At 39.2% G+C, this 25,966-nt stretch overlaps 2 protein-coding genes across 34 annotated transcripts in view; one reads left to right on the top strand and one right to left on the bottom strand.

Annotated features, from left to right (window-relative positions):
• Positions 1–310: 310 nt before the first annotated feature.
• Positions 311–17,382, bottom strand: ZCRB1 (zinc finger CCHC-type and RNA binding motif containing 1). Of its 7 annotated transcripts, none has more exons than XM_033222406.1 (8): positions 17,176–17,382; positions 14,968–15,053; positions 13,371–13,399; positions 6,323–6,434; positions 5,873–5,980; positions 2,018–2,130; positions 1,834–1,909; positions 311–1,356 (listed from the first exon to the last, which is right to left on the bottom strand). In XM_033222406.1, the coding sequence occupies exons 2-8, from the start codon at positions 15,049–15,051 to the stop codon at positions 1,225–1,227; spliced, it is 654 nt and encodes a 217-aa protein (XP_033078297.1). In that variant the 5' UTR covers positions 15,052–15,053; positions 17,176–17,382; the 3' UTR covers positions 311–1,224. The 7 variants fall into 7 exon arrangements, with proteins under 7 accessions (XP_033078297.1, XP_033078298.1, XP_033078299.1 ...); XM_033222407.1 differs by having other exon boundaries at positions 17,182–17,324; XM_033222408.1 differs by having other exon boundaries at positions 13,371–13,412; positions 17,176–17,315.
• The window catches only part of PPHLN1 (periphilin 1), a 128,113-nt gene continuing 119,509 nt past the window's right edge, over positions 17,363–25,966 (top strand). For 9 of the 27 annotated variants that reach the window (XM_033222389.1, XM_033222388.1, XM_033222386.1 and 6 more), the window contains exons 1-2: positions 17,399–17,481; positions 23,919–23,961. In XM_033222389.1, coding sequence (XP_033078280.1) covers position 23,961 — 1 coding nt within the window. In that variant the 5' untranslated portion in view covers positions 17,399–17,481; positions 23,919–23,960. Of the gene's footprint in view, positions 17,482–21,076; positions 21,206–23,918; positions 23,962–25,966 lie in introns of all 27 variants that reach the window. The other 18 variants (XM_033222399.1, XM_033222398.1, XM_033222395.1 and 15 more) reach the window with 5 other exon arrangements.

Below are 25,966 nucleotides of genomic sequence, written 5' to 3'. Positions count from 1 at the left end.
GCTGAGATCCGGCCACTGCACTCCAGCCTGGGCGACAGAGCAAGACTCCGTCTCAAAAAAAAAAAAAAAAAAATTAAAAAAAAATACCACCCCAAAACTGTTGTATTTGACTAATGGCCAAACAGATGGTTGAGTACTGCATTCAATCATTCTGTCTGTCTTGCTGTGATCTGGAAGATTCTTTGCTGATGGGTGGTTAACACTTTGTAGTTTTCAAAGTGGAAACACAAATAAAGCTCTTATAATGAACTTTTCAAATCTCTTTTTAATATATTTTTTTCTTGGGATGACAATAATAGTATTACTATAATAGTATTAACTTATTTTTATTGCTTTTACTAGTTAAAAGTAATAAATGGGTATTCTTACAAAGTTAAACAATATAGAAATATACAAAGTAGAAAATTAAAGGCTAATCCCACTCCCATATAACCACCTGCAGACAGAATGGGAAGATTTAGTCATAAATACAAAGATGATACATGGAAAAAAATAGACAACTATTAACTCTAGGAAAAATGTAATCATAGCATGCTCCTTGGCTCAGAAGTGAAAACTATTTACATGGTCATTAAAAAATATATGCACAGATTTCCCCCAAATTTTTAACACAGCCACATTGGGAAGATTGAGGAAGGTAGGAGAAGTATAAGAGATTGAATAATTCTCCTTTATTCTTTCATTAAGTGACAGAAATATATGTATTTTATTTAACAACACATGTGCACATATGAGTAGTTTCTTCTAGGGAATGGAATTTGGTGCTATGGGTAGGGCAGACAAGTAACACCTGTGTTTGATTTTAAGCCTTTTAGAGCTATGTTACTTTATATTTTATAGGTATTTATAATTTATTTTATAGGTATTTACAATTTATACAGATTGGGATAAAGCTACAAGAAATATGATGACAAAACACCCATATTTAAAGACAAAATTCTCTTGAAAAGTTTATTAACATAAGTAACAATAAATCATTCAACTTTTCGGTCTTCAGGAAGTTTCTGTTTTAAGGATTAATTTCAGAAGTCCTCATGTAAACAAATCAGGCATGAATAAAGCCCTTATAATGAACTTTTCAAATAAATTTTTAAAATATCTTTTTTCTTGGGATAATAATAGTATTAACATGATAGTACTAACTTTTCTTATTTTTATTAAAATTCACTCTTCAAGATTGTTATTAACAAATCTTGACTTTTATTACTGTGCTAGGGCAAGATTTTAATCACTAAGTTCTTCCTCATCACTGAAATATGTGCTTTTCTTTATCCTTGGGCGTCTTGAATCATCTGATGTTGAGGGGCCTCCTGAACTGGGTTTCCATTTTTTTTGTTCTTCTTCAATTTTGGCTTGCTGTGATTCAAAAAACAAAATAAAACTAATAACCTGTTTAATATTATTTATGGTTCATTAATTCAAAACATGGCAAAAACATACCACAAATGCCATTACTTCCCACCCTCCCAGTCCATGCAGACAATTAGATCTGCTCCCTTCCCCTGAGTTCTGTCCCATCTCACAATCTTACTCAAAATTATCCTAGGCAATTTCTAAAAAAAAATCTTTTCTGTTGGGCTGTACTCACTTTGAGTAAATAGTTCTGCTCATTTTTTTAATGAAAAAAGATTAAGATAGTAAGTGTTGTGGGGCCCTTAAAATCTAGGGAACCAATGGGAACTTTTCATTCACACTACCTCAGAGAAACAGCTTGTCTCCTAAGGCTTAGGAGGTTAGGGGGAAATAGAGACGTTGCCATGAGGTGATCAATGAAGTAAGCAAGGACTATAAACCCAGTCAGCTATTGCATGATGCCTTTTAAAAGAACAATACCTGGAATGCTATGGCCTGACTGAGGCTGTCAAGAGCAGGATCCTCCCCTTCATCTTCACTTTCTTCTACTTCCTCACTTAAATAAAGAAAAACAAATTGGAATGTAACCAACCAATAGGCAAAAACAACCAACCAAAAGACAAAAGCAACATGATAATGTATTTAGTAAGAATAATATACATACATTTCTTCTTCTGGTTCAGGAGCTTTCTTTTTTTTCTTTTTTTCTTTCTTCTTTGGAGGCTCACGTTCTCCAAGCATATTTTTCGGACAGGCGTAACTTAAGTGTCCACTTTCCTTTTGTTTCCCATTAAAAAGGAAAGAAAAAATACCATATTTGTTATTTACAAAATCTTGCCTGGTACTCTAATACTAAAAGGTTTTTTTCTTTTGAGACGGAGTCTCTCTCTGTCACCCAGACTGGAGTGCAGTGGTGCGATCTAGGCTCACTGCAAGTTCCACCTCCTGGGTTCACGCCATTCTCCTGCCTCAGTCTCCCGAGTAGCTGGGACTACAGGCACCCACCACTATGCCCGGCTAATTTTTTATTTTTGTATTTTTAGTAGCGACAGGGTTTCACCATATTAGCCAGGATGGTCTTGATCTCCTGACCTCATGATCCACTCGCCTTGGCCTCCCAAAGTGCTGGGATTACAGGCGTGAGTCATGCACCCGGCCTTACTAAAAGGTTTTCGAATTTAAAAAGGAATATTTCCATACTGGGACTACATAGAAAGACATTAATGATAAAACCCAGTACTTTACTATTTAGAAGGTGATATTGTAACTCTCAGTTATTTTAACATTTAGGACTATTTAGTGGTTTTACTAAGAGTAGAAGTAGTAGTCTTCTCTCAAACATTTAAATCTCAAAATTCAAGATATAAAACAGTTCAGTCAGGTGTGGTGGCTCACGCTTGTAATCCCAGTACTTTGGGAAGCTGAGGCGGGTGGATCACCTGAGGTCTGGAGTTCGAGACCAGACTGGCCAAAATAGTGAAACCCCGTCTCTACTAAAAAACAAACAAACAAAAAAAGAATTAGCTGGGCGTAGTGGCACACACCCGTAGCCCCAGCTACTCAGGAGGCTGAGGTAGGAGAATTGCTTAAACCAAGGAGGTAGAGGCGGCAGTGAGGTGAGATCGTGCCGTTGCACTCCAGCCTGGGCGACAAGAGCAAATAACTCCGTCTCAAAAAAAAAAAATCAACATTTAAATGGATCATTTACCCTAAATGTAAACATCTTAAGTTACTGATAAAACGAGGATAAAACTATTCCTGTTAATTTCCGATATGTTGCTTAATACTCTTTTGGGCTAGGCATGGTGGATTACAAGCCTGTAATCCCAGCACTGGGATCCCAGCACTGGGATTGCTGGGATTATTATAATCCCAGCACTGGGAGACTGAGGCGGACAGGTCACCTGAGGAAGCGAGTTGAAGACCAGCCTGGCCAACATGGAAAAACCCTGTCTCTACTAACTACACAAAAATTAGCTCGGCGTGGTGGCACGCGCCTGTAATCCCAGCTACTCAGGAGACTGAGGCACAAGAATTGATTGAACCCGGGAGGCAGAGACTGCAGTGAGCCGAGATTGTGCTACTTCATGCCAGCCTGGGCAACAGAGCAAGACCCTGTCTCAAAAAACAAACAAAAAAACAAAAAACAAATGGAAAATTTCTTCCTCACTTTTCCTATGACTTACTTTCGTTTTTTCCCTTTCATATCCTGACTACAGTTGCACTATCCAATTACAGTAGCCACTAGCCAGTCAATGTGGCTATTGAGAACTTGTCTGAATTGATATGTACTGTAAAGGTAAAATACACATTGGATTTCTGAAGACTTAGTAACATACGTGGCTTGCATTATATTCTCATTTGACAATGCTGGACTAGGCTATTATTACTACTTAGCTAGAACATTGACTTGTAAAACATAAGAGCTCAACTGTAATCTGGACATTAGCTCACTACAATTTCATTTAAGAGGTTATGTCAGGGTAGGGTGTGGGGACTGAGCCAAGGTTAGAACAATAGAAGGGAACAATAATCATGCTTTTCCAGTATATTTGACAGAGCAGACAGACTGTGCACTTTGTATACCTAGGACGTGGCCCAACCTAAGAGAGGTTACTTACTGTTAATGAGCTGCTGAGAAAATAGAGTTAGAGAAGTATATCTGAAACTGTGTTTTGGAATAATATTATAGCAAAACATATTAACATTTCCCATACTAAAAAAGGATTTAATGTAATAACTTTAGAAAAACCAGGCTAAGTAAATATAAATAGGTTTTTTTGGAGGGAGGGAAATTAAATATAAAAATGTAAAAAATATAACAACTCTATGGATCCATATACCAAAAGGAACCAATTAACAGATTCATCTAGGATTTCCCAGATAACTTAATATTCACTGTAAATATGAAGATATATACTAATCTGAATGTAACTACCTTCCCTCCCTCCCTTTCTTTCTTTTACAAAACTCAGAACTTTGGAAAAGTTTCTAAAGTGTTTACTTAAGAGGTTTCAGAATCATAGGAATTGACAGAATCAGTATGTATCCAAGCGACTGCTTGCTCACTCTATTCATCCATCCATCAGTCTGTTTATTTAGTTATCTTTTTTGTGGGGGGTATGGGGAGTGACAGTGGAGTAGAGGACCTCAAGCCATTTCCTTGCATCTTCCATGTGTTTGTAGCCAGGATGGTATCTCTCCATGATTCTCTCCCCAGCTCCCCATTACTACCTCTTGACTCTGTTTTTTAAGTATTTTATTTTTATTTTTATTTTTGAGATGGAGTCTCGCTCTGTCGCCCAGGCTGGAGTGCAGTGGAGTGATCTCGGCTCACTGCAACCTCTGCCTCCTGGGTTCAAGTGATTCTCCTGCCTCAGCCTTCCAAGCAGCTGGGATCACAGGTGCCTGCCACCATGCCTGGCTAATTTTTTTTGTATTTTTAGTAGAGATGGGGTTTCACCATGTTGGTCAGTCTGCTTTTGAACTCCTGACCTCAAGTGATCCACCCACCTAAGCTTCCCAAAGTGCTAGGATTACAGGCATGAGCCACTGTGCCCGGCCTGTTTCTTAAGTATTTTATATGGTCATTTTACAAACTTACACCTGTGAGAACCAGACTAAAATTCTCTTGGTACCAATACAGACCTTATACAAAATTATTCTATGGCTGTCTTTCCCTCCTCATCACCAAAACTTTAAATGGATAATGACAGATCATGAAGAGAACCAAAGAAGACAATGTGAGGATAGTTCAGTTATAAAACACTAGCAATACTAATAGGAAAAAATAAAAAACTTCAAAACACAATATCCCATAGTGGATAAGGTCACATGATAATGTTCCTATTGAACTGTGACACTTAAAAACTGGTACAGAAACAGGCGATATCCTATTAACAAAAATTTATGAGTTACTAAAATCTTGCAAGACAGTGAGATAAGTAATCAGTCTAACACTTTTAAAACTAGTGATTTTCAAAGATTTAGGAACTAGAGAAAATACCACTTTGTATTACCCAACTCAGGTTATCTTTACACAGTGCATTTCAACTGAATTTACTTTGATGAGTTTAGAGTCCCTAAGTAAAACAACTAGGCCAGGCACAGTGGCTAACACTTGTAACTCTAGCACTTTGGGAGGCTGAGGTGGGAGGGCTGCTTGAGCCCAGGAGTTTGAGATGGGCCGGGGCAACATAGAAACAACCTGCCTCTACAAAAAAATTAAAAAATTAAGCAGGGTGTGATGGTGCATGCCTGTGGTCCCAGCTACTCGGACACTGTGGTGGGACGATCACCTGGGCCCAGGAGGTGGAGGCTGCAGAGAGTTGTGATTGCATCACTGCACTCCAGCCTGGGTGACAGAGGAAAACCCTGTCTCAAAAAAATAAATATTAAAAAGAAAGCATTTTCATAACCTGGTTTAGCCAGTCAGAAGTTTTGGTGAGCAAAAATAAAAGACTGATGTGTAAAGTATCTTAAACTATGGAAAGTTACATTAAGTTTTAGGTTTACTTACTCCACATTCATAACACTTAGATTTATCAAAGTAGTTTCGCCTTCGGATGAACTCAGCTGCTCTTCCATTGTCAATAGCAATGCTTGCTTTTATCACTCTGCCAAATAACTAAACAAGAGAAAACTGTAAATGTAGAATGCATTTCACTGAAATCTAAAATTAATTATTTAATCCATTTTCTTAAATCTTCAATTCCACTTTATTTTGGATTTTTTTAGCAATTGTCACTTAGGTGTGATAAATTATATTCTGTAGTATTCTTATACCTGAGATTCCACCAATGTTTTGAGAACCCAGTACAGTTTGACCTCTTTTCTTTCCATAAGTTAGATATCTTAAGAATCTACAGATACCTATTAGACCTGATGATCCACTATATCCCCACATTTTTGGCCTAGATGAGCATAAAGGCTTTGGGGCTAAAAACCTTGATGGAGATGAATAGCTTACCTGTTTGTTGTTTATTGCCCTGGTACAGTTTTGTGCAGAGTCTTTATCCAAAAATAAAATAAATGCAACCCCTTTACTCTTCCTGGTATCTTTATCTTTCATTATGGTAACCCTTAAAGCATAAACAAATAGTTAAAAATGAGGCAGCAATAAATAAAACAGGTATTAATACTTGAAACATTCATTTTAAAAAGGGCTAAATGAAAAATTTGTAAGATGAATTAATACATCTGAAAAATCAGCTATCTCTTCAAAGTCAAGGGATATCAAGCATGGAAACGGGAAAGGGTGATACTGATTTAACACAAGTGAGCACACCTATGATTAGGAGTTAATCAGAGATTGAAGGGTGAAGTAAAGAGATTACAGAGACAATGAAATCTTAAGGAGTAACCATAATCCCTCTTCCATACTAACTCCCTCAGCTTGCAAAACAAAACAAAATAAAAGTATACTTTACAGAAGAAGTAAAATGATTTACTTATTTTTCTTTTTTTCTTTATTTTATTTTTATTTTTTATTTTATTTATTATTATTATACTTTAAGTTCTAGGGTACATGTGCATAACGTGCAGGTTTCTTACATATGTATACTTGTGCCTTGTTGGTGTGCTGCACCCATCAACTCGTCAGCACCCATCAATTCGTCATTTTTATCAGGTATAACTCCCAATGCAATCCCTCCCCCGTTCCCCCTTCCCATAATAGGCCCCGGTGTGTGATGTTCCCCTTCCCGAGTCCAAGTGATCTCATTGTTCAGTTCCCACCTATGAGTGAGAACATGCGGTGTTTGGTTTTCTCTTCTTGTGATAGTTTGCTAAGAATGATGGTTTCCAGCTGCATCCATGTCCCTACAAAGGACACTAACTCATCCTTTTTTATGGCTGCATAGTATTCCATGGTGTATATGTGCCACATTTTCTTAATCCAGTCTGTCACTGATGGACATTTGGGTTGATTCCAAGTCTTTGCTATTGTGAACAGTGCTGCAATAAACATACGTGTGCATGTGTCTTTATAGCAGCATGATTTATAATCCTTTGGGTATATACCCAGTAGTGGGATGCCTGGGTCGTATGGTATATCTAGTTCTAGATCCTTGAGGAATTGCCATACTGTTTTCCATAATGGTTGAACTAGTTTACAATCCCACCAACAGTGTAAAAGTGTTCCTACTTCTCCACATCCTCTCCAGCACCTGTTGTTTCCTGACTTTTTAATGATTGCCATTCTAACTGGTGTGAGATGGTATCTCATTGTGGTTTTGATTTGCATTTCTCTGATGGCGAGTGATAATGAGCATTTTTTCATGTGTCTGTTGGCTGTATGAATGTCTTCTTTTGAGAAATGTCTGTTCATATCCTTTGCCCACTTTTTGATGGGGTTGTTTTTTTCGAATCAAAGTATATTCTTAATATTCTTTTAAAGAATCTTCAGAAAAATAAGAAAGAAAAAAAAATCTCCAGAGCTGGGTGTGGTGGTGCGCACCTGTAGTTCCAGCTACTTGGGAGACAGAGGCAGGAGGATGCCTGAACAAGAGAGTTTGAGAACAGCCTAGGCAACATAGTTGGACCCCGATCTTCAGGGAAAAAGAATCTCCAGTTCTGTGGTTTTCAGCCATACTACCCACTAGGGTGTACCTGAGTGATAAGGAGAGTTATGAGAGCACAGAGCCTACTCTTTCTCTTGCCCCATCCACATCCCTAGTCCTGGAGGCCCTTGCTCACCCTATGTCAATTAACATAGTTTAAAAACAATGTTCACCAGGGCTCTTTGGAGAAATAGCTGATTCAAAGGCTAGAGCAGGGCAGGTACAAGAGGAGCTTGGAACATCTTACGCCAGAAAGTAAGAGAGTGCAAAAGTGAGTGAGCAAGTGAGACAGAGAGAGAGAGGAATGAATGAATGAATGAATGAATGAACGATGGGGGCAAGAATACAGCAGCCAGCTGGAAGGAGCTCCCACTGGCCAAATCAAGGACAATTTGAGCACCAAAACAATTCATTACAGTAATAAATTATAGGCCACAGAGAAGGTAGGAATTTATAATTCTTACTGATAATAGACCAATAAATAAGTGGAGATGGGAGGGAAGGCTCTTGCTTACAGAAGAATGCCAAGGGATGACGGGTGAATGTAGAGGAAATGCTGGAGTTGGAAAAATCACCAATTGGCAACACTCATGGTAAAGACTAGGCCGGGCGCGGTGGCTCAAGCCTGTAATCCCAGCACTTTGGGAGGCCGAGACGGGCGGATTACGAGGTCAGGAGATCGAGACCATCCTGGCTAATACTGTGAAACCCCGTCTCTACTAAAAAATACAAAAAACTAGCCGGGCGAGGTGGCGGGCGCCTGTAGTCCCAGCTACGCGGGAGGCTGAGGCAGGAGAATGGCGTGAACCCAGGAGGCGGAGCTTGCAGTGAGCTGAGATCCGGCCATTGCACTCCAGCCCCAGCGACAGAGTGAGACACCGTCTCAAAAAAAAAAAAAAAAAGACTGGATCAGTTAAGAACCATCAACAAATGCTAAGTCTAAAATGAGATTTTTATGTGGAGCAGAGTACTTGTACTGTCTTAGAGTGTCTTCCATGGATTGTTTATTAATTGCAAAGGGAAAATAAGTCTACAGTGAAAAAATCGAGACAATACCTTGACTGTGTGATCAAAATTCGTATCACTACTGAGGGACAGACTGACAGTGTCTGCCTCCAGATGTGGTATTCTGAGAACAACACATCCTCTATGCAGTATAGTAGCCAAGAAAATGTAGACTAGATCTAATAACGAGGAAACATCAGCAACATACAAAATGAGGGGGAGGAGAAGGGGGTAGGCTATATATTCCTTACAATGTTCTAGACTAAAGGAGCCTAAAAAGAAAAATTAAAGACAATACCTGACTCTAGACTGATCCTCTAATAGAGGGGAAAAATATTATGCAGGACATTATTAGGTCAACTGACAAAATTGGAACATGAATGGTTGATTTAGTAAAACTACTATATCAAAATAACTTTATGAAGTTGGTAATTGTACTGTGGTTATATAAAATATATCCTTACTTTTAGGGAATAACACACTGAAGTATGTAGGAATAAAGGGCGATGATGTTGTAACTCACCCTTACATACCTCACAAAAACAAGTTGTGTGTGTATATATACACACACACGGGGCAAGAGAGAGTACAAATGATAAAGTAAATGGGGGAAATGTTAATAACAGGTGAATTTACATGAAAGATATTTTGCTGTTCTTAGTACCATTGTCATATTATAAACTTGAAATTATTTCCAAAGTTAAAAGATAATGTTCAAGATAAAGCTTAATAATTTTCTCATGTTTGAATTACAGGAAAATAGATAATAGGACACAAGTGAATAAATAGAAGTTTTATTCAGCGTAACATTTCCCATATTAAAATTATTTTATTTGGGTTTGGGTTAAGGTACATACATAGTCTTTGGAATGAAACTGATAAAAAGATGCCATCACATTAAGAAAAGGGATGTCTAATTTCATTTAAAAGAAGAAACAAGTTGAAAAAATTTAGGGAAAAATGGGCAACTAAAATGGTTTAGTTTCTCAAACGGTACACCTGTATATTCAATGGGCTTAGAAGGTAAGGAGAGGCAAGCACCCAAGGTAAGAAGGTTCAAATTTGGACTGGTTATCGTCAAAGCACCAGTTATGAGAATATGCAGGAAACATTTTAACCAATTTTGACAGAAATATTGAATAAGGTAGTTGCTTTACATTTTGGAATTTTTCATGTTTGTGAAAGTTATCTTTTTTTTTTTAAAGTACTATTTCAAAAGAAGTGTTGGCTTTCTACATCATCCTCAATTAATGATCTCTCATCTGTTGCCTCTTTTCTGATTCCACTGCTTTTTTCTTGTCCATAGGGGCGTTACTGTTTTAACAGTCTATTCTTATCGGTTCCTTTATAATTTTTTCTCTTATGATTTTCTCATATCCCTAAGTGGTCTTCTACTTAAGGAATAAAATCACACCATTTCTTTGTTCAAAAATCTTTGGTTCTGTAAATTGCCTATTCTTTGTCCGTCAGTCAGCATCCTTGATGATTTGGCTCCCATCTCCTTCATCTTTCACTGCTCCTTCCCACGTACAAACTATGAAGTCTACTCAAAAGAAACCACTCAATGCTCCAGTAGCATGGCCTGTATTTCCCCAAATTTGTGCCTTTGTTCATACAGCTTCTATCTTTTTTCACCTCTGAATCATTGCCCATTAAAATTTTCCTCATTCTTTTGGGATTCAAGTCAATGTGTCAGTTTCTAATAGCTTCAACTGGATATCATTTCTCCTCCGTTATGCTAGTCTCTGCTGAATTGTGTTATTCATAAAAAATGCCTCATCTCATCTATTTTAATGTAAACTCCTTTAAGGTTGTCTCTGCAATCCATATGTGCCTACCTCAATATGTTGATTGATAGATATACTTTTATATTCAATGGGAAAAATAGACAAAAAAATAGGAAAAGTAGTTTCTAAAAGAGTACATTGTATGTGTTCATTCATTTGGTCATTCAGTCACTCTGTTAGCCTCAAGCCCATGTGCTAAGCACTAACAGTAGTTTTTACCCTCAGGAGAAAGCTTACAGTTTAGTGGTAGAGACAGACCAACAAACCAACTGTCATACAATACTTTGACAGAGATACCTTCTGTGGTAACAGAAAAAAAATTTACACCAGAGATTTAAAAGGACAAATCTACTGTGATTCCCATGTTTCTGGCAAGGGAAAAGAGGTAGACAGTAGCACCTAATTTCCTAATACAAGGTATATGATGTACTTATTTAAGCACATAATATGAAGCATACACTATTTTGGGAAACCTGAATGTCATCCATAACACCTCCTTCCTGTTCACAAAGTCCTTATGTACAAAGTAAGCACATCACTAAATATTACCCACTTTCCTTCCTATACATATCACTAAGTATTACCCATTTCACTTCATAATCATTTCTGAAATCTGACCACCTCTCAAATCTGACCAGTCTCTATAGCTCCACCTGTACTATTTTAGTACAGATTTCTCCCCTGGGCTATAGTTTTAGACTTCATACTGGTCTCACTGCATTTTCTCTCTTTTTTTTTTTTGAGATGGAGTCTTGCTCTGCCCAGGCTGGAGTGCACTGGCATGATCTCAGTTCAATGCAACCTCCACCTCCATCCGCCTCCTGGGTTCAAGTGATTCTCATGCCTCGCCTCCCAAGTAGCTGGGATTACAGGTGTGTACCACCACGACCGGCTAATTTTTGCATTTTTTTGTAGAGATGGGGTTTTGCCATGTTGGTCAGGCTGGTCTTGAACTCCTGACCTTTCAAGTGATCCTCCCACATTGGTCTCCCAAAGCACTGGGATTGCAGGTGTGAGCCACTGTGCCCAGCTGCATTTGCTTTTGTTCCCCTCCAAACTAATTTGTACATTAGGCCAGAATAAACTTTAAAAAATTTAAATCATGTCACCCCTCACTTAAAATTCTTAAATGATTCCTGATATTCTTAGAATGAAAACCAAATACCTTTGTAACCTGGCCAAGAAGTAAGATGAGGAACCTGCTTCCATCTCTGGAGCCATCTTGTGCTTTCTCCCCCTTACTCATTCATCTCTAGTCACATTGGCCTTCTTTCTATTTCTTGATGTCACTTTATTTTCTTTTGCCACAAGGCCTTTGCACAAGCTATTCCCTCTACCTGAACTATTCCTCCCTTATTTTTGCCTACTTAACTGTTACTCATCCTTAGGTTTCCACTCAAAAAACACTGACTTGGGTAAGCCTTCCCTGGCTCTCTAAAGTCTTCCCTGTTTCTAGGTGCTTATAACCCTGTGTCTTTAATTCCATTGCAGTTTCATGGTTCAGAACTATATATTGATATGGAGATCCACTCAAAGATTCTGACAAAGCGGAAAAAAAAAGGTAAAAGGGAGTGGACTCTGAAATCTCACTGTTGGATTCAAATATTTTCTCCACCATTAGCTAGCAAGATGACTTTAGGTTTTCTGTGTGCTTCAGTTTCATCATTTATAATATTGAGATAATAACAGTACCTACCTTAAAGGGTAGTTGTGAGAATTAAATAATACACATAAAGAGATTAGAACAATGCCTGGCATATATATGTGCTCATTTAAGTATTACATACCATCATCATTACCAGTGTTTGGACTGATGACGATGACTTTTTAAAATCTGAACACCCAAAAATTTACACAGAAGCATTTTTGATAATGATTTTTTAATAGCAAAGTAACTGTAAAAGAAGTTAGGTAATTTCAAGATGCAAATGAGCTTCAACTATTTAATATCCATTTATGGAACACTAGAAAAAATTAGCCAAGATAAATATGCTCAAAATTATTGGGATTTTAAATTTATATCAGAATGTATACTGGTTATAAGATAGTTAGGATGACAGTATCCTTTTACTTTTTTGCCCCATAATATAGTTGCTTGATTTAAAACAGTGAAATACGAGTTCAAGTTCTTTTTATTGTTCCTAACCCTCAGCCCTGTTATCATCCATACCATTTGTATATTTCTAGTCTTTCCAATGATCTCTAAGCTTTCTCTGAAGGAAGATAATATGTTTTCTATTTATCAGTCTCATAGCATCCTGCAAGTCAGATGCACAGAAATATTTGATTTTACACTATTTATTTGGAAAAAAAAACTAGGTTACTTATAGTATACTTGATAACACACTTCCTAGTAACCAAAATATTTGTTTACCATTAGATATGAAGATGTATCTTTATAGTACATGGAAAGACATTTATGATATGTCAAATTAAAAAAGAAAATAAAATTGAATGTATGGAATACAGTCTTGAAGAAAAATTGTCTACATGTTTATGTACATGGAAAACCAACTAAAATTGTCATAAAAATGTTAATAGTATTATTTTCTTTGTTATATCAAGTATGTTTTATTTTTAAAAATTTACTGTCATTGAAAAAAATGGAGAAGCAAATTCAGATAAACTTTTAAATGAAGTTACAAAATTTAATGTGAGTACTTACTTTACAACTTTGCCGTACTTGGAAAATATCTGAAACAAAAGACTACATATTTACAATTTATTTTAAAATCATGAAAACATCAAATTTTTAGGTTGCAGACGTTGACAAAATTCTGTTATAGTTTATGAAAAATTTCAGCCTTCAGTCTATAAGGCAGGCCCTAAAAATTTTTTTTTGGTTGCTAGAATAATATTTTTACTGTTGTTGGAGTCACATGTATCTGTCTCAGTTCCTAAATTTGACAATGGAGTAAATACAGAGAAAAAAACTCACTCTACACATGTGGTACAGCTAAGGCATACACACTGGACAGCTGCTGTGTTCCTGAGGAATACCCATGGCAACTATCAACTCTATCATAGTGCCAGCTATACCTGTGCTTCAAATATCAATGTTATGGAGTAGCACTTTTCCAATTCTACCCTCACCTCTACCTTGTTATTCCTACGAAGCAATCCCTGTCTGAGAAGACAGATCCTTAGACTGCTTTATTTAAAAAACAAAACAAAAAAAACCTCATAAAAAAAGCTTTTATAATGAAAAATCCATTTCTATCAGTCTTCTTCCTCTGCCCACCATTAATATGTTGGTAGAACTTTATAGTTGGCTCTCTCTTCTGTTACTTTTATTTTATCCTATGCAATCTTATTTATTTCTAAAGTTCCAGCTCATTACCCATATACTAAGAGTTCCTATTATATAAAAAGTCTTTTAGAATGTGTTAGTATATGCAACCAATAATAATGACTTTTTTCGTTCTATGATTAAGCTGTATAATGCTGGAATGTAATATAACTGGATTGCAGTGTTATCAACACTGGGTTCTGAAGGCCAGTACAGTTTTCTACGTGATACTAATGGCCTCTTGTTTCACTCAGAGTGAAAGCCAGAGTCCTTACCATGATGTAAATAGGTCCTATAAGGCACCTTGAGTGGGCTTACCTAAGATTACCCCTCTTTTCCTGAAATGCTTGTCCTCCAGAATTTGCACAGGTGCCTCTTACTCGTTTCAGGTCTTTATTCAAAAGTCACCTTCTCAATAATGGCATTTCTGACCTCCCTGTGTAAAATTTCACCTCCATTCCCAACTTAACATTCAATAGTCCACCTTTCCTGCTTTATTTTTTCTCCTTAGCACCTAACATCTTAGCATCTCCTTAGTATCTAACATATAATTTGACTTAAATGTTCAATAAATACAGCTTCTATTTTTTTTTTTTTTTTTTGAGACAGGGTCTCATTCTGTTACCCAGCCTGGAGTGCAGTGGTATGATCTTGGCTCACTGTCGCCTCCACCTCCTAGGCTCAAGCAATCTTCCAACCTTAGGTGCCCAGGTAGCTTGTAGAGACATGGTGGCGCACACCTGTATTTTCCAGCTACTAGGGAGGCTGAGGTGGGAGTACCACCTGAGGGGGTGGGAGGCTGCAGTGAGCCATGATAGTGCCACTGCACTCCAGCCTGAGTGACAGAATTACACTGTCTCAAAAAAAAAAAAAAAAAAAGAAAAGAAAAGAAAAAAAGAATTTTGCCAGGGATAACTATTTGCTTAAGGTTATCTGTATCTCAAATAGCAGTCACTTGATAAGATTTACTTACCCGGTACAAGTCATTGTTTGTCAGGGAAAAGGGCAAGTTGGATACATACACTGTGCTCTTACTTGGAGCCAATCCACCACTCATTTCTAAAAGTGAAAATAAACCTATCAGCAATCAATCTAAACCAGGATTCTTTTTTTTCTTTTTTTGAGACGGAGTTTCGCTCTTGTTGCCCAGGCTGGGGTGCAATGGCGCAATCTCGGCTCACTGCAACCTCCGCTTCCCAGTTTCAAGCAATTCTCCTGCCTCAGCCTCCCGAGTAGCTGGGATTACAGGTATCCACCACCATGCCCGGCTAATTTTGTATTTTTAGTAGAGGCAGGGTTTCACCATGTTGGTCAGGCTGGTCTTGAACTCCTGACTTCAAGTGATCCACCTGTCTCAGCGTCCCAAAGTGGCCTAAACCAGGTATTCTTAATTCCAAATAAAACAATCAGACCAGTCTGGGTATTATTTTGAAACAACAACAACAACAACAAAAAACAAAAATCAATACAGTATTAACAATCACCGATTTAATTATGCCAGATTTGTATACCTTCCTTACAAGTTAGGAACTCCAGCAGTCTGAATTAAGGAATTCCTTTTTCCCAGTCACCACTCAAGAAAAATTCTTTTTTGGTTCTTCTTCTTTCAGGTATTCTTTACACCAACACTTTCAGTGCCAGACTGTATGGGTATGGAGATGGGTTTTAAATAGATGAAGGAAAAACCCTAAGGCTACTCCTAACTTCCACTCAGACTACGAGCAAAAAATGCTCTAATGCATATGTATTGTATATGGACAATACCTACACCTTGCTCACCCAGATCAGAAAGAGCCTGGGGACTCAGAAAGAACCTTAGTCACTGAGTTTTGCTAATACACAGTCATGCTACGCTTAACGAAGGAGGTATGTTCTGAGTGTGTTACATGATTTCATAGCGCAAACATCATAGGGTGTACTGAGACAAACCTAGATGGTCTAGCCTATTGCTCCTGGGCTGCAACCTGTATAGCATGTTAATGTAGTGAATAATGTAGACAACAGAAACACAATGGTAAATATTTACGTAGCTAAAGACAGAAAAGGTGCACTAAAAACATGGTACAATGTATTATACTCTTAGGAGACCACTGTGGTATATGTGGTTTGTTGTTAACCAAAAAGTTGTTATGCTGTGCATGCCTGTACTATGGCTGGGTACTTTTACGTTTGTCTTAATTTTTTTTTTCTCTGGAGTGGTGTGTTAAGAGGAAAATTTTCTTTTCCCCATTTAGTATGATGTTAAGGAAGAAATTTAAGCTTTACGTATTGACAATATAAACTTCTTTCGAAATGCTAACTTTGCTTATTATTGCCAAATTATGAAATGATACATTATAAAAATAGGCTTGGTGCCTGGAAGAGACGGACTTGTAAGTATGTGTATATATGTATATAAAATTTACAAATGTAGGCCAGGCGCGGTGGCTCAAGCCTGTAATCCCAGCACTTTGGGAGGCCGAGACGGGCGGATCACGAGGTCAGGAGATCGAGATCATCCCGGCTAACACGGTGAAACCCCGTCTCTACTAAAAAATACAAAAATCTAGCCGGGCGAGGTGGCGGGCGCCTGTAGTCCCAGCTACTCGGGAGGCTGAGGCAGGAGAATGGCGTAAACCCGGGAGGCGGAGCTTGCAGTGAGCTGAGATCCGGCCACAGCACTCCAGCCTGGGCGACAGAGCGAGACTCTGTCTCAAAAAAAAAAAAAATAAAATAAAATAAAATAAAATAAAATTTACAAATGTAATCAGTAATTAATTTTCACACCTTATCTTACAAAGTCAGCAAATTACTGTGAAAATATCAGACTCAACCAAATTCAAATTTCTGATTTAAAAAGAGCGTGTGGTGTGTATTCGAGATGGGGGACGAACCATCACAAATGGAAAAGTACTGACTCTAAGGCATGCCAATTCGTGAAGGAATGAGAAAACTGCCTCATGTTTGGTGTTTTGGGGGAATCATTTAGAAAACTTCAGGAACTCAACATAGATAGGTCGCTTTTTAAAAGTTTCTCATTTGAAACTATGCCTTAGACGTTCTGCTGAGAGCCGCGAAGGCAGGTAGAGGTTAAGGTCCTGGAATAAAAAGGGTGGCGGGAGAGAGGGGCAGAGCATTTTGGTAGCCGAGTCTGGGGAGGGGGTCCTGCAGAAAAGAAGGCCGCAGCTGAGGAGGCGTTTACCTTCACGTGGGTTGGGCCTGGGAGACCAGAAGAGTGCGAGCCCTCGGCTCAGCTGGGGCTCAACCCCGACTCTTCGTAGCCACTCGCAGCGGCCTTGGCATCACGAGTCCTGGGAGGGGTCAGGCGCGGGGACCAGATGGTAGCAGCCACGGTGCCTCTTCCTGGCTGTTTCAGATCCGGGCCCCAAAGGCAGGCCCAGAGGCGAGCGCTTCGCTGACGTCAATGCGCGCGCCGGAAGTGCCTACCTGGAATAACGGCGGCGAGCGGACGACTACATTTACGGGGTGTCCCGGAGGGCCAGAGTAGGTGAGCAACTTTTACCTTTCCCAGAGGTGGATGCAGAGCGAGTGCGGGCTGCTAAACGCGGGGGGTTGGGGAGGGGGGGCGGGAGTTTTCTGTGTCGGGTCCTGGATTCTCCTGCCTTTGAATTGTGCAGCAATTCTGCCCATGCGGTTGAGGGTGGAGAGACGCAGTGGAGTTTGGAATAAAGGGAAGTATTCAGTCTAAGATACGGGTTCTCCTCTCTGTAGCGCCTTAATATGCAAAAAGAAGACTGAGCTAGGTAACTTCAGTGACCCGAGAGCAGTCAGGAAATCCGTAATTGTACTGAAGGTGTTCGCCGTACCCAGCTGTTAGGCACTTTGGGAACTACAAAATAAACAGACCTTTTTGTTTGTTTGTTTTGTTTTCTGGTGGAGATCTCAGTCTAGTTGGGGAGACAAGGACAACTTTGGGAGAGTTGGATTCACAGAGTGACTCATCTTTAGCATGGGTATGGACAAACGGTGAACTTCTTGGCACCTTTTCTCTTCCTGTAAATCTGTAATGGCTACGCACTGCTTTTTCTGTAAGAGGCCATAACATGCCCATCATTCCTACAGAAAAATCAGAACATAATGCAAGGTAGTTTATACTTCTACCCACCAGCACATACAGACCAAGCCTCTAACCACTCCCTGGGAGCCTGCGTTCCAGCAGCCTGGAACCCAGAGCCTCTCCTGGAGCCTGCACAATCAATCCAGAGTGAAGCCGATGTCTTCTAGAGAGACGGAAGTGCAATCCATCCAGGGCGCAGCTGAATTTTGAGAGGCCTGAATACCTCCGTGGCCGCCAGGGGACGGCCGGGACTAAGTCTCTTGGCAAACTTGTGGCCAGCCAAACCTACCTTGCATTACATCCCTGTTATCCTTGGTTACCGCACAAGATGTAAGCCTCTTTGGTCTTCTGTGCTATAGTCTCATTTCCATGCTGCTTTGTGCTTTCTTTCGACTTAGGCTATCACTGCTTCTTCGTTTCTTCCCCATTTAACCCCTCAACACCCCCATCTGTGCTTTCTGAAACATCTATTTCGTGCTTAAACTATTTTACATATTCAACTTCTTTAGTGAAATTCTCTTTCATCTCCTCACCTTTATTATTGATAACACGTAGCTTTTCCTGCCAGCCATTTCAGTTGAGCCCTTTCTCTGACCCTGCATTTAAAATTTGGGCATGGCTGTAGCCATGTTGAACTGATTTCAATTCCTCAGAATACTTTCTTCCCTCAGTATCTTCACAAAGGCTCTTTTGTCTCTCTGGGACATTTGAGCTCCCTGTTCCCTTCTGCCTTTTTCTGGATAACTTCTACTAAAGATCTGAGTTTAGCTGTCACTTTACTTGAGGGGTATTCCCTAACTTCCATAGAGTTAGGTATTTTTGCTATGTACTCTTAGCTGCCCTGCACTTCCCTTACAGCATTTATCACATGTGTCCTAATTGCTTGTTTCTTTGCCATCCCTACTAAGGGAGGCTATGGGTGAGGGACTGTGTTTGTCTTGTTGGTCTTTGTAACTCCAGTAGCTAATACAGTTCTTGGCACATAAGACAGTCAGGTATTTCTTGAATGATTGCAGGTGCTGAAGGTATGGTCTCAGAGATCAGACAGTTAACGTTAATGAATACTTCACCCATAGAAGGGGTCACCTGCCACTCAGCTACAGCTGATTGTGGCTATGTGAGAATATGATCCCAGTTTTGCCAGAACATCTAATTTTTTCAAAAAAAGTTGGAAATCGAATTTTTAAAAAAGCATCCTCTCCCAGTTTTTAAATGTTGTCAGTGGAATAGAATTTTATTAAAAAAAAAAATGGGTCAAACACAAGTCTCATGTGGCCTATCAGTCACTAGTTTGGAATCTGTTTTAAGTCTTGTAGGGTTTATATAATGGGCTTTGTGGAGAATAATAGGTTTTGAGTTGGGCCTTGGTGGACCGTTGGATATCAAATGAGAGAATGGGAAAAGGTATCCAGTTTGGAAAATAAACAGCTCTATGATAGTGTGTGTTAGTCTGTTTGTGGCACAATAAGGAAACTGGCATAATTATATGCTTTTGGAGAGAATAGAAGGTTAGATATAATAGAAGGTGGCATATGGAAGATAGAAGTTTGGATTTATTATGGTTAATAAACCACTTGGATTCTTGATCCTGGAAACTTCACATTATGAATATGCATTAATCGTTGATTATCCTTTTTTAGGGTAAAATGGAGGGTAAAACACTGGAAGGAGGCTGACCGGTCAAGACCTTAACTTCAATCCATATATGAAATAAGATTCAGATTTATAAATATTATATGTAGGCAGACATCTGGCATTTTTGTTTACTTGTATAATTTCAGTTAATTGATCAATTATAATGGACGATCAGGGATCTCCTACTAAGTTTAGTGCAGTACATTCAGGCTTATAGAAGAAGTATCCTTAGAGCGTTGGAAAGTCAAGTGACTTGTGAAACTAGTAGAGAATGCAGTACTTTATAATTTTTTTATTTTTTGAGACGGGGTCTTGCTCTGTTGCCCAGGCTGGAGTGCAGTGGGACGATCATGGCTCACTGTACCTTCCAGCTCCCAGGTTCAGGGGATTCTCCTGCCTCAACTTCCTGAGTAGCTGGTATTACAGGCATGTGCCACCATGCCCGGTTAATTTTTGTATATTTTTTAAGTGGAAACGGGGTATTACCATGTTGGCCAGACTGATCTTGAACTCCCGACCTCAAATGATCTACCCCGGCTCAGCCTCCCAAAACGCTGGGATTACAGGCATGAGCCACTGCACCCGGCCCTGGCATCAGTTAATTTTTTTTTTTTTCAACGACCTTAACTAATTATGTTCTAGAACTTATGTTTAGTTGTCTGGATTTCAAATATTTTCTTTTTTTTTTTTTTTTTTTGAGACAGAATCTCACTCTGTCATGCAAGCTGGAGTGCAGTGGTGCAATCTCTGCCCACTGCAAGCTCCCCCTGCCAGGTTCACGCCATTCCCCTACCTCAGCCTCCCAAGTAGCTGGGACTGCAGGTGACCACCACCATGCCTGGTTAATTTTGTTTTTGTATTTTTAGTAGAGATGGGGTTTCACTCTATTAGCCAGTATGGTCTCGATCTCCTGACTTCGTGATCCACCCCCACTCGGCCTCCCAAAGTGCTGGGATTACAAGTGTGAGCCACCGCGCCTGGCCTGGAATGTCAAATATTTTCTAATAGAAACATTAGAATATTAATTCACTCTGAATACGGAGCACAGTGTGCAAATTGTTCTAGGAGGTTAATATTCATCAGTGAACAAGTAAACATTCCTGCTGTTTATTATTATTAGCATTAATAACCTAAGATACTATATAGTGTACTTTTAATACAGATTACACCCTCACTACTAGAAATACTACTGGTAGAAATACTACTAGTGAAGGACTAATGTGTATTTAAATTACATTATATAGTATCTTAGATTATTAGTGCTAATTAAAAATAGCACAACTGGGGGATCTGTTAGTTAAGTGACATTAAGAAGGTGACATTGAAGGGCAGGAAAGTTAATTCCACAGATACCTGGATGAAAGGATGGCCTGCCCCTTCACACCTGCAGGTATTTCTCGTCAGGTGGGATGAGAGACCTGAGAAAAGAAATAAGAGACGGAGACAAAGTATAGAGAAAGAACAGTGGGCCCAGGAGACCGGCGCTCAGCATATGGAGGACCTACACCGACACCAGTGTGTGAGTTCCCTCAGTATTTATTGATTACTATTTTCACTGTCTCAGCTAGGGGCATGCGGCAGGAGAACAGGGTGATAGTGGGGAGAAGGTCAGCAAGAAAACATGTGAGCAAAGGAATCTGTCACAAATAAGTTCAAGGGAAGGTACTATGCCTGGATGTGTACATAGACCAGATTTATGCTTCTCTCCACCCAAACATTTCAGTGTAGTAAAGAAGAACAGAGCAGCGTTGCTGCCAGCATATCTTGCCTCCAGCCACAGGGTGGTTTTCTTCTATGTCAGAATAGAACAAATGTACAATTGGGTTTTATACCACGAGACATTCCGTTCCCAGGGGCATGCAGGAGACAGAGGCCTTCCTCTTACCTCAACCGCAAGAGGCCTTCTTTCCTCTTTTACTAATCCTCCTCAGCACAGACCCTTCATGGGTGTCAGGCTGGGGGACGGTCAGGTCTTTCCCGTCCCATGAGGCCATATCTCAGGCTGTCTCAGTAGGGAGAAACCTTGGACAGTACCCGGCTTTCCTGGGCAGAGGTTCCTGCGGCTTTCCGCAGTGCATTATGCTCCTGGTTAATCGAGAATGGAGAATGGCGATGACTGTAAACATACTGTTAACAAGGCACATCCTGCACAGCCCTAGATCCCTTAAACCTTGATACCATACAACACATGTTTTTGTGAGCACAAGGTTGGGGCTAAAGTTACAGATTAACAGCATCTCAAGGCAAAACAATTGTTCAGGGTACAGATTTTTTTTTTTTTTTTTTTTTGAGACAGTCTCATTCTGTCACCCAGGCTGGAGTGCCATGGCGAGATCTCGGCTCGCTGCAACCTCCGCCTCTCAGGTTCAAGCGATTCTCCTACCTCAGCCTCCTGAGTAGCTGGGACTACAGGTGCCCTCCACCACACCCAGCTAATTTTGTGTATTTTTAGTAGAGACGGGGTTTCACTGTGTTAGTCAGGATGGGCTTGATCTCTTGACCTCGTGATCTGCCTGCCTCGGCCTCCTGAAGTGGTGGGATTACAGGCGTGAGCCACCGCGCCGGGCCATGGTACGGATCAAAATGGAGTTTCTTACGTCTTTTCTACATAGACACAATAACAGTCTGATCTCTCTTTCTTTTCCCTACACTTGGAGAAGAACATTCTGTGCAGGGAATTGCCAGTGTAAAGACCTATGTTCATCTAAAGTTTGAGGTCAAATGTGACTGCTGTTCAGTAACATCTATCAATAGTTGACTATCAATAGTTGACTATCAATAGTTGTTGAATGAATATAAAAAGTGAAGGAATGAGTTTGGGGGGGAGGGGAAGCTATTTATCCTGAGTGTATTTAATAATGGAAGCTGACTAGATTGGAATGCAGAATTACTATAGCCTAAGTTGCTACTATAACCAGATTGAATAAAATGAAAAAACAGATCCATTACCTTGACTTTGGATTCAGAGTTAATGGTTTGACAGAAGGATGTTGCCTGTGACTTTGTTTTCTCAATTTCCATGACACTTTTGCTTAGAGTGCAAGTCCTCTGTACCCTCTCAGCCCTCAGGTGAAGTTAACGTAACAGTGGTTGGGTAGCCCAATGGAGTGCTCTAAGAAAGGCTTCTTTTCTTTCTGGAATTAAATATCCCATGATAGTATATTAAACATACTGTCTTCATTGAATATGGCATAAGAGAACAATATTTTTATAATCCAGAGCTAGTTATTAGCACACTTCTAAATGAAGCATGTATTCTCCACGCTGAGTTCTAATTCTGTTCTCTGCCTAATTGTGATGTAGAGGGTCCTTCTATTTTTCTGTTGGTTCTTTAGTTTGCATATCTTGTTGGGGGCTTAGATAACTTTTCTGGAGTACCGTTGAAACTGCACTGATATGCGGAGGCATAGTGATGATGTGGCAGGTAGCAGGATCACTCACTGGGAGTCTGAACACCTTTGTGTAAATGTAACTGGTCAATTTCCTAAGCCTGGATAATATCATAAACAACATATGCCACTAATCAGGAAGCTTGCTGTACTTATCAGCTATTTTTAAATCCTTTGAAAATTACAAGGTTCTATCATGGGGGCAACATGGTAAGACCATGACTTGATGAAAAATAAAATTAGCCAGGTGTGGTGGTATGCCTGTGGTTCCAGCTATTACGGAGGCTGAGTCGGGAGGATCGCTGGAGCCCATGAGGTCAAGGCTACAGTGAGGTGTGTTTGCCTCACTGCATTCCTGCCTGGGCAACAGAGTGAGACCTTGTCTAAGGAAAATAAAGAAAAAGAAAATTGCAAGTTTCCATTTGAATGTAAGGTGATATTAGTGTATTCTGTCTTCTAATTACTGTAGGAGATGGTAATTTTCATCATACTAAACTATGGAGGTATTTTGAAGCCAGTGTTTATAATAACAGCTAACAGACAACCTTAAACATCTAGTACAATCTCAGAGATAAGGATAAGAGAGATGACCTGCCCAGCTCTCAACTGGCAAAATTCTAGACTAGAATTCTTGGGCTAGAATTCTCTTATTATAATTTTGTTCTTATGAAACTTGGGTGGCCTCTGGTGGCCAAAATAATATCTTCTGTTTTCAAGAGTGTGTTTGAAGGGAGTTTGGCTTGAGAGTTGTGTTTACACAATTAATGAAGGTTTAATTATTTCTCTATATTGGTTGGTTTATACAGACACAAATCTTTATGTCTGTATTTCCCCCCCTTACAGGAAATTGTTGAAAACGTTAAATTTGATTCCTAAAAGGACTCAAGTAAGTATGGTATAGTAGTATTTAATATAGTAGTTATTGTTACATTTTTTGTGGGACACCAGTAAATTCTAATATTTCAGTATTAAACTACATAGTATTTCTTTAGAACTCTTATTGTTTATTTTTCTCATTTATTACAAAACCTTATTTTTATTTACATTCTCCTTTAGTGTATTAATTTACATTAATCATTTTTACCATCACTTCACATGTTATGCTTATTGAATGATTTTCAGGAACTTTAAAAACAGTTACATACTTTTATAATACATAATAGTATATATACATTGTGCAGTAAAATATTCATCCTCTGCCCAGCTACCTAGTTCTCCCCAGAGGTAATTGCTGTTACATTCTCTTGTTGTTACTCCCAGGAGTAGTCTGTACATATGCATATATATTCATACCTGGCCTTTTTACTATGCTTTTCTTTGCTTAGCAGTGTATCTTGGCAGTCTTTTCATATTGTTACTGGGGTTACTTTTCTTTGAAATGGTTTGCAAAAATACTCCTTTTATATAAATGTAACTGATTGATCAATTCACAAAAGGAATACAAAATAATTCCTTTTGTATAAATGTAACTGACTGGTTCAGCAATTTAATTTGTGCTATTTTGATGAATACTTTAAGTTCCTTTCAATCTTTGCTATGCAAAGGTGTGCAATTATACCTAGAAGTAGAATTGCCAGATCAAAGCAGATGTGTTTTTAAAATTTTTTTTTTTTTTTTTTTTTTTTTTTTTTGAGACGGAGTCTCGCTCTGTCGCCCAGGCTGGAGTGCTGTGGCCGGATCTCGGCTCACTGCAAGCTCCGCCTCCCGGGTTCACGCCATTCTCCTGCCTCAGCCTCCCGAGCAGCTGGGACTACAGGCGCCCACCACCTCGCCCGGCTAGTTTTTTGTATTTTTTAGTAGAGACGGGGTTTCACCGTGTTAGCCAGGATGGTCTCGATCTCCTGACCTCGTGATCCACCCGACTCGGCCTCCCAAAGTGCTGGGATTACAGGCTTGAGCCACCGCGCCCGGCCGTGTTTTTAAAATTTTAATAAATATTGCCAAATTCTTCCCAATCTGTACCAGTTATACTTCCTTTTTTTAAATTTTTAAATTTTTATTTTATTTATTTATTTTTTTGAGACGGAGTCTCACTCTGTTGCCCAGGCTGGAGTGCAGTGGCACGATCTTGGCTCACTGCAAGCCCTGCCTCCCGGGTTCATGCCATTCTCTTGCCTCAGCCTTCTACGGAGCTGGGACTATAGGCACCTGCCACCACGCCCGGCTAATTTTTTGTATTTCTAGTAGAGACGGGCTTTCACCGTGTTAACCAGGATGTTCTTGATCTCCTGACCTCGTGATCCACCCTCTTCGGCCTCCCAAAGTGCTGGGATTACAGGCTTGAGCCATCGCGCCTGGCCAACTTCCTTTATTAACCTATGTAAGTGTTGCTTTCTTTAATCTCGTCACTGCAGTTAGATTTTTGCAGAGCTTTTGGATGAAAATAAGTATGCCATTATAGTTTTGGTTTTCATCTTTATTTTGAAGGAGGTTGAACATCTTTTCAAAAGATTTTTAAGAGCTATTTGTATTTTTTTGTGAACTGTTTGCTCATATGTCTGTTTTTCTTCTGGGTATAGCTATTGACGTTTTCCCCCTTTGATTTGATTTTAATTCATTGCTATTACTATTTCTGTATACTGTATCTTAAAAAAGGATAAAATCTAACTCTTTAGACTGAAACCTTTAGGGGATTCAGTAAAGGTGGCGGAGGAGGAGTAGTGTTGACAATTTACTTCCCTTTCAAGCTTCCATAAATTCTTGCACCTAAAAGATTGATTGCTTGGAATCATATATTATTAAATGAGGTCTTTCTGTAGACAGAGAATTCAGTTTTATTCATGCATAATATTAAAATCTAATTTTTTTCTCTTGAATGTGTGTTTTGAGAAAAAGTTAATTTTTGATTTAAAGTAAGTTTTCCTAGGCATCTTTGGCTAGCTAATTCATTA

This window comes from Trachypithecus francoisi, unplaced genomic scaffold, assembly GCF_009764315.1.
Source record: "Trachypithecus francoisi isolate TF-2019V2 unplaced genomic scaffold, Tfra_2.0 Lachesis_group11, whole genome shotgun sequence".
Taxonomy (NCBI): Eukaryota; Metazoa; Chordata; class Mammalia; order Primates; family Cercopithecidae; genus Trachypithecus; species Trachypithecus francoisi.
The sequence above is the reverse complement of the archived record's forward strand: the minus strand, read 5'-3'. Positions and strand labels throughout refer to the sequence as shown.

Coding starts and splice junctions, on each gene's coding strand:
- ZCRB1 (XM_033222406.1), bottom strand. CDS start 15,051: ATGAGTGGTGGATTGGCTCCAAGTAAGAGCACAGTGTATGTATCCAAC. Junction 6,435..13,370: donor AAGTACGGCAAAGTTGTAAA/GTAAGTACTCAC, acceptor TTATGCTTTAAG/GGTTACCATAATGAAAGATA. Junction 2,131..5,872: donor CTAAGTGTTATGAATGTGGA/GTAAGTAAACCT, acceptor GGGAAACAAAAG/GAAAGTGGACACTTAAGTTA.